The sequence below is a fragment of the Callorhinchus milii genome, unplaced genomic scaffold (genome assembly GCF_018977255.1).
Source record: "Callorhinchus milii isolate IMCB2004 unplaced genomic scaffold, IMCB_Cmil_1.0 Scaffold1, whole genome shotgun sequence".
Taxonomy (NCBI): Eukaryota; Metazoa; Chordata; class Chondrichthyes; order Chimaeriformes; family Callorhinchidae; genus Callorhinchus; species Callorhinchus milii.
In genome coordinates this window covers 95,064,181-95,072,607 of record NW_024704742.1, presented here as the reverse complement: position 1 = coordinate 95,072,607, position 8,427 = coordinate 95,064,181, and the positions used below count along the sequence as shown (strand labels likewise).

General features: G+C 43.3%; 1 protein-coding gene across 1 annotated transcript in view; it reads right to left on the bottom strand.

The window, feature by feature from the left end:
* Positions 1-2,008: 2,008 nt before the first annotated feature.
* Positions 2,009-8,427, bottom strand: part of LOC103187371 (solute carrier family 28 member 3) — a 33,205-nt gene continuing 26,786 nt past the window's right edge. The window contains exons 15-17 of the mRNA XM_042333410.1: positions 7,728-7,826; positions 6,124-6,247; positions 2,009-4,458 (exon numbers count right to left, since the gene is read on the bottom strand). Coding sequence (XP_042189344.1) covers positions 4,353-4,458; positions 6,124-6,247; positions 7,728-7,826 — 329 coding nt within the window. The 3' untranslated portion in view covers positions 2,009-4,352. The remainder of the gene's footprint in view (positions 4,459-6,123; positions 6,248-7,727; positions 7,827-8,427) is intronic.

Genomic DNA, 8,427 nt, shown 5'->3' with positions numbered 1-8,427 from the left:
TTTTGCCCAGATTGCTTTAATATGTATTGCACAGCAGAGAATTTGCTACTCATTGTTAATACTATTTCTGTGAATGTAAAATACTGTCCATATTCAATAAAGCAGATTTTTTTTGTCTTGCAGTAATACCAAGCTATATCCTGTTACAACTATCTGCCTGAGGATGTGCATAGAAATTATAAAGTGGCTGGTTTAATCTGCTATTTCCCCAAGTGTAGACTCCCTAATTGCTCTATTCTTCTATTCTACTCTGTTGTATTGATGTTTGTTGCTCTTGATTCACTGTGCTCCATCAGGCACCGCGCTTTCCAAGCTGGAAATCATACATTGATGTGCCAGGTGAGGCTGTTGCTCAGCTGTACTTTCACTGTTCTAAGTGTTGTTCTTTGTTACCATTAGATGGCGATCTTACTTGGGTGTCAACCTTGATTCTAGCTCATGGTGGCTTAATTTATGATAATGATCCTTAAATTAATGATTGTCATAGTAATCCTTTCAGTCTCATTTACCTGTCTTTTCCCCATAATTAATGTAACTTGGTAACATCATCTGCCAACATGGGGTAAATTTCCACATGTATGGGGATGACTCCCAACTCTACCTCTCTGCCTCCACCCTGAACTCTAAGATCACTGAGGTCATGACCGACTGCCTGTCCAACATCAAGTCCTGAACGAGGGCCAACTTTCTCCAACTCAACGTCAGCAAGACCGAGGCCCTCCTGATTGGCTCACGCCAGCGCCTCCGCAACTCGGGCACTGGCAGCATCAGCCTCCATGGCTGCACACTCAACCTCACTAAGCCAGTCAGGAACCTGGGTGTCTTATTTGACCCTGAACTGTCCTTTCTCCCTCACATCCGCACCATGACCGTCACTGGCTACCACCACCTCTGCAACATTGCCAGACTCTGTCACTGCCTCACCCCTCAGGCTGCCAAAACCCTCACCCACGCATTCGTCACCTCAAGGCTCGATTACGGGAACTCCCTACTAACTCATCAGGCTCCGTTCATCAGGCTCCGGCCTGCTCCACGTCTCCCGCCCGACCTACGCTACCATCGGTGGCTTTCAGCCTCTCTGCCCCCAGAACTCCCTCCTCATCGGCCTTCCCAACTCTTCTCTTCACAAGATGCAGATTATCCTAAACTCTGCAGCTTGTGTACTCTCACGCACCAGGCTCCGTGACCCCATCACTCCCACCCTTGCCCGACTCCACTGGCTCCCCATCCCCCAGAGGATCGAGTTCAAGATCCTCATCCTCACCTTTAAGGCCACCCATGACCTTGCCCCTCCTACCTCTCTGACCTGGTGACTCCCTTCTAACTCATCAGGCTCCGCTCATCAGGCTCTGGCCTGCTCCACGTCTCCCACCCGACCTACCCTACCATCGGTGGCTTTCAGCCTCTCTGCCCCCACACTCTGGAACTCCATCCCATGGTCCCTTCGCCTCGCTTCCTCCCTTGCCTTCTTCAAGGCCGGTCTCAAGACCCTCCTCTTTGACCGTGCCTTTGGTCTCCCTCCCACCTCTCTGCCTTCCCTCACCCTTACACCACCTCTCCCCCATGCTCAGGCCCCAACATCTGACTGTTCAACGCTTTGGGACATCCTCCTGATGTGAAAGGCGCTCTATAAATGTAATTTTGTTGTTGTTGGTGTAATGGCGTAAAATTATTGAATGCTCGATTCCTATCTCATGCTAGAACCATCAGAACCACACCATTACACACCATTACATTCCCTTACATTCCCTTACATTGCCGTCTCTCAGCTAGCTCCGGCTTTCTACACGCTCCTTATTCCCTCTGTTCCACAATCGGCAGCCAAACTTTCAGCCACCATGTGCTCAAAATTTGGAACTCTCTGCCTTAATCCCTCTGCTTTTCCCTTATTCAGTTTGCATCTGAATACCTTCCTTTTTGACTGTACCTATGGTCACCTCCACTCTCTCGAAACCTCTCTGGAATGAGAAAATCACTGTTAGATAAATGAATGAAAATTGCTTTCCAGTTGGAGTAATATGTGTTTATTGGGAATTCTACTGATTTATACTTTTTAAGACAAGTATCTTAGCAGAAACATACAATCCATTAACAACAATTGTTTAAGAAATGCTTCAAAAGTAACAAATGTGATTCCAAGTGCTTTTGTTGCCATTTGACAATTATACAGGGATCTAGAGTTGTGCACTCTCATCCCACCCATCAATTTGCACTTAATCCTACACTAAAATTTAAATGCAACCTTTCTCAAAGCCTTTTGTTTAGTTAGAAATTCATTTTAAAGGGCACTTTTAATCTGAATGTCAATTTTGTACTTGGTTCATGCACACTCATCTTGCAAGATAGCAATTTTTACTGGGTTGGGGAGGGAGAAGGGAGGCATTTGGGGGTAAACATAATATAATTTACATGTGTCACGCCTTTCACATCAGGCAGATCTCTCAAAATATGGGCACAGGGCTGGGGTGGGGGATGGGAGTAGGAGGGGAAAGATGACCAAACGTACATTTTTCAGACATTCTTTTATAGGCACTGAATACAGTTGGTATCTCAAAGTGCTACAATACACAGGGATTTCTATGTGTAGGTGGCAACAGGGACCTCTAAGGTTGATTTGGATACATTTAAGCGTGATGAAGGGTTTCCGCATGTGTCAGACACCTGGCTGACCGGAATAAAAAAGTGATGCTGAACTATTTATTTTAAAAATGCCTTTAATTCATTTGTTTGGTTAACAGCAACAACTTGCAATTATATAGTGCCCTTCACATGGGTAGCGTCCTGGAGCACATGGTTAAATTCTGTTCGCAAGATAATTGGAGATCGTTGCTGAGCACTTTGATGGAGAAGGCGTTATAAGAATGTTAAATTGTAGTGTAAACACTTTGATGTTGCTGTCATGGCTATACACACATGGAGATTGTGTGTTAGGGGGTGGGGAGAATAGGAAAGTTGGCAGTACCCCAGGGGGAAGTTGGATAAAAGGGATTGTGCCTGGGAGAGGAGTTCACAAATTGTTCTGGTTGGAATGTTAATCTCTCAAGAGTGATGTGGAGTTTTGTGAGTGGTAAATATCCCAAGGGTTAGCAATGTTTCTGTGGGAGGGCTATAATTCACACAACATGACAAAATGTTTTAAAATGCTTCACAAGTAACTACAGTCTAGTATAGTCTTGTGTTTCTTGTAGGAAAACAAGGCAGTAATTGGTCCCAATTCACTGCCCCCTTCCCATAACCCTTTTACATTGTCCCTCTTTAAATGATTATCTAATTTCCTTTCAAGATGTTGATAAGGTCTCGGCCTCAATAGGAACATTCCATAATAAATCTCTACATGAAAGTTTCCTCTAACATTCCCTTCACTTTCAAAGTGACAATACTGACTCATGCTCCCATGTTACTAATTTATCAATCAGCAGGAATAATCTCAGTATTTATCTTCAAAAAATCTTTTACAATTTTGAAGATGCTAATGGATCCCCTCTTAAGCTTCTGTTTCAGTCAAAAGTCTTTTTTTTAGTCTATCTAACTAACTTCTCAGTTCTGGTTATATTACATAAATATTTTTTTCCAAAAATAAATGTGAAACATATTTAGTGGATGTACGGTTTTTGATCAAGTGTTCTGGGACTCTGCGTGAGGGCCACTATATAAATGCAAGTTCTTGTTGTTGATCTTGGTTTAAAGATAGACTCCAGATTCCCCAGTTTTTCCCTACACAAGCTGTAGACTATTCAGAACTCTGGAGCCCGTTTCGTCTCGCACCCCAAGCTCTGCAAGGCTATCACCCCACCCCCAGTGGATGGAATTCAAGATCCTTGTCCTCACATTCAAATCCCTCCCTCCATTCCACCCTGGCAACCTCTTTGACCACACTTTCAGTCAACACCCTTCCCCCCTTCCCAGCACTGGGTAAAGCACTTTGAGACATCTTCCTGGCACGAAAGGTGCTTTATCAATGTAATTTGTGTTGTAGTTTATGGACATTTCCAGCTATTGACAAAACATTTTTGATGATAGAAGAAGTGGCGAAGCAGTCAACACACATAAAGATCATGCTGCACCAATTGATATGTGTGCTTGACGGAGACAGGTGTGTTACTGGCGTTTTCAGCAGAGATCTGTGAATTGTAAAACTGTATTACCAAAATGGACTGATTTGTTTTGTTTCAGGTTTTCTAATACCAAAGTATGGAGTGGATACCAGGCACTGAGTAGGTCAGAGATGTTTTGTACAGGTGATGACTAGTACATGATACAGACCGAACAATCCAGTAATGACGAGAACAGACTGAACCTCATCACAACTGTTTCCTGTGGCACAGTTTCCTTTTCTTCAGTAGGGAATCTAATTACATGCAAACAAATGTTGAGGAATCCATCACTTTGCAACACCCAATGAGAGAAGTAAGAATGTAGTTTCCTCCAAAGACGTAGTGTGTGGTATTCACGATGGTGCTAAAATGAAAATAATCAAGGAATGAAATTAGAACAATAGTGTTGTATAATAATAAGAATCCTCGCATTTGACATAGTTTCTTACCACCTCATCGAGACATCTCAATGGTGTTCACAGGATTTTACTGTAAAGTGTAGTGTGTGTATTTGTGGGCAAATGCAACAGCCAATTTGCTCACAGCAATGTTCTGATATAGTGCCATTCATGTCTGAGGCAGCTCAAAACACTTATTTATGGTAAAGTCTAGTGATTATGTATTTTGTAGACAAATCCAGCAGCCAATTTGTAAATAACAATGTCCCACATACAGCCATGAATCAAATGTCCAGTTTAATCTGGGGGATTGTTGGTCAGGACACCAAGAGAAACTCTCTTCTCTTTTCAAATAATGCGATGGAATCTTTAACATCTACCTGAACAGGCGGACAAGACCTTGGTTTAACACCTTATTTGAAGGACGGCACCTCTGCCAATGTAGCACAAACAACAAATTGCTCTCGTCTGTAGTGACTTGTTCTTGTAAGTTTTCAGACACTGTGTCCCGCTTTCTGGATCTCTCCTGAATTCCTCTACTTTGCTAGCTCCCACTCCACTTTCTACCTGCCAAAAAACTGAGCTCTTTTATTTTGGACACCTCCAACCCCACCAGCCCGCGTGGGACACCCACCCATGCACGTACATACATATCTCCCACCTAGCTCGGGCTTGCACTCTATCTCTGTGAAGTACGTCTTTCTTGAAAGGTGTCCTTTAAGTGCAATTTACTGTTGTGGGCAAACTTTGCAGACATTTCTGCCAGCAAAGTTCCACAAACAGATATAGAATCATAGAATCATACAGCACAGAAAGAGGCTATTCGGCCCATCGCGTCTGCGCCGGCTCCTAAAAGAGCAATCCAACTCAATCCCACTGGCCCGCTTTTTCTCCGTAGCCCTGCAATCCTATCCTCCCCAAATACCCACCTACTTCTCTCTTAAAAGTTGTTATTGAATCGGCTTCCACTACCCTTTCAGGTAATGCATTCCAGATCCAAACAACTCGCTGGGTGAAATTTTTTTTCCTAACTTCCCCTCAGTTTCTTTTAACAATTATCTTAAAATGGTGTCCTCGGGTTACTGACCCACATGCCAGTGGAAACAGTTTTTCCTGGTTCAACCTATCAAATCCTCTCATGATCTTGAAAACCTCTATTAAATCCCCTCTTAATCTTCTCTGCTCTAGGGAGAATAATCCTAATTTCGCTAACCTCTCCTCATAACTAAGGTCCTTCAATCCTGGTACCATCCTGGTAAACCTCCTTTGCACCCTCTCCAATGCCCTAACATCTTTCCTAAAGTGTGGTGTCCAGAACTGAACACAGTACTCCAACTGAGGCCTAACCAGCATTTTATAAATATTCAACATAACCTCCTGACTTTTGAATTCTATGTCCCTATTTATAAAACCTAGTATCCTGTATGATTTTTTAACAACTTTATGTACCTGCCCTACCACCTTCAGAGATTTGCTTATGTGGACCTCCAGGTCTCTCTGTTAATTTGCCCCTTTTAAGTGTATGAGGTGAAAGAACAAGTTGGTTGGAGGGTTGTTGTCCAGGAGACCCCAGGAAGATCTCTTTGTGAAATGATAACTATTAAATGGAAATGATTACAGACTTGCCGTACTTGTTGAAAAGATCTGTGCAGCATTGAACCAGTTGTGTACTGTTGCTCGGTAAGCTTGAGGCATTGAAAGAATTCTCCAGAAAAGTGGAGCAAGTCACATCTGTGACAGGAATGTATAATAGTCCTATTTAAAACAAATAATGGTGTTTAAAGTCTCAATATCAAGTAAAGTCTTGAAAACAACAAGGTGGCTGACACATCACAAGCTGTCCTGTAAAGGACCTCCTATCACACTGAAGGCAGATGTCTGTCAGATAGCTGATGAGGAAACTCTGACGCTTGGGTCAAAATCTACTGGAAGGCAATACCTGGAGTCCAGTTTGGGCACAAATGTTCATACATCCAGGGCTTGCAATCCACCTTGATTGGTTTGCAGAGAGGTAAACAGCTGTTGCTCAAACTCCACATCTGCAAATGGTGGAACCATCGCTCAATGGATAGGGATGTGTGACCAAGCTGTGGGCAGGAAGATAGTGGCAATGCTCTCACGCACTTCATACTAAGCTGTGTTGCCCACCACTAAGCATGCAGGGAGTTCCCGGTTCCAGATCAGTCATGGGGGGCAGGGATCCTTGCCACTCAGCTTTGGTTAACCCTGCAAGCCAAAGCCCTAACAAGGTTGGGTGGTCCTAGCTTGATAATCAGTGGGAAAGCTTGCCGACAGTCCTTTCGATGACAGGCTGTGCAATCTTAACTGGTTAAATTCCAGCAGTACCCCAATGTTACACTCTGGAGTCCCCAAGCATTTGCTCTTGCCAGCCTGCACCTAATACTCTCTAGAATTAGGTAAGCAGTATGTGTCCCTCCAGGGAGAGAGTGTGTTTTCCATTCCAGACACAGGGAAATTTCCATATGCAGGTGGGATACATATATGGAACTTTGATTTGGATACTCTTAAGCATGATGATGGGCTTTATCATGTGTTAAGGCACCCAGTAACCTCCCCAAAATCAGTCCAGATTGATGGGATGGCAAGACTCTTCGTATTATTCACGACTCAAATTATTTCCATATCAATCTTGTTCGAACCCACAGCGCAAATCTTCTTGTACTTACAATTGATACCAAATTACTAGTCGCCAGACAAGGGATGGGGAGGAGGGAATAATGACAGGACTGAAAAATGGTTGGAAAATGGAAATGTTCTCAGTGGCGCACTAAATTCTCGGTGATCCACATTGCCTTGTGAAAGGTGCTCCAACGTGTTATCCTATGCATATGTTACTTTAGTTGTTTTAGTTGTAGGAGGTTTGCTACCAATTGTAGTTTGGTATCTCCATATGTCTTACTATGATCAGATGAGCATGGTCTAGGGATAAATACTGAGATTATTCTTGCTGATATGCCTTCATATCACACCAGGTGCGATCAAAACTGGTTCGACCGCAATCTGATGTTGTGATCAATTTTCATTGCATCATATAGTACTGGCATGTTCTTTAAAAACCATTAATAAAGCCAATAGACAATAGACGTAAATCATTCATTAAACCAATATCTATCATCCTATAATGTTTGCACTGGGATAAGTATGTAAAGCTAGCTAGGTAACTTCTCAAGTCATCTTCATGTGAATTGTTTGACTAATAGCTTGAAAATCATACCTGCTATGCATGCCGTCATAAAGCATGCGATGGTACCAGCAATTAAAGCCCGAACAGAGACCTCTGTTATGTCAGCTGATCTCTGGGGAGCCATAGATACTGAAGGAGAAAGACGATCAATGAAACTGAGATGCAATTGCAATGGTTCAAAGAACACCTCACCTCAATTTAGTCCAGAATATTTAATGTAATAATCATATCATCAAGCACAGGGATTAGAATTTCAGGACATATTGGGGCAACATTTCTGCCAATTTCCCTCTTATTCTAGTTAGTGTAAATACAATCACAACTTATGATGCCACTCCACAAACTACTGCAGTTTGATAATATTAATAATACTTGCAACAAACAACAATAAATTACATTTGTATAACATCTTTCACGTTAGGAAGATGTCCCAAGGCACTGAACAGACAGGGATTTGGACCCGAGGAGGGGATTGGGATCAGGAGGGGTGGAGGGCAGGGAGTGTAGGGATAGGAGGGTGACCGAAAGTGCGGTCGAAGAGTGGGTCTTGAGACATGCCTTGAAGGAGGCAAAGGGAGAAAGCGAAGCAAAAGGAATGTGGGATGGAGTTCCAAAGGGCGGGGGCAGAGAAGCTGAAAGCCCGACCGCTGATGGTGGGACGGGATGGGTGTGGGACTTGGAGCATGCTGAGTGGAGGGAGCGGACAGGTTGATATGGAGTTAGCAGGTCA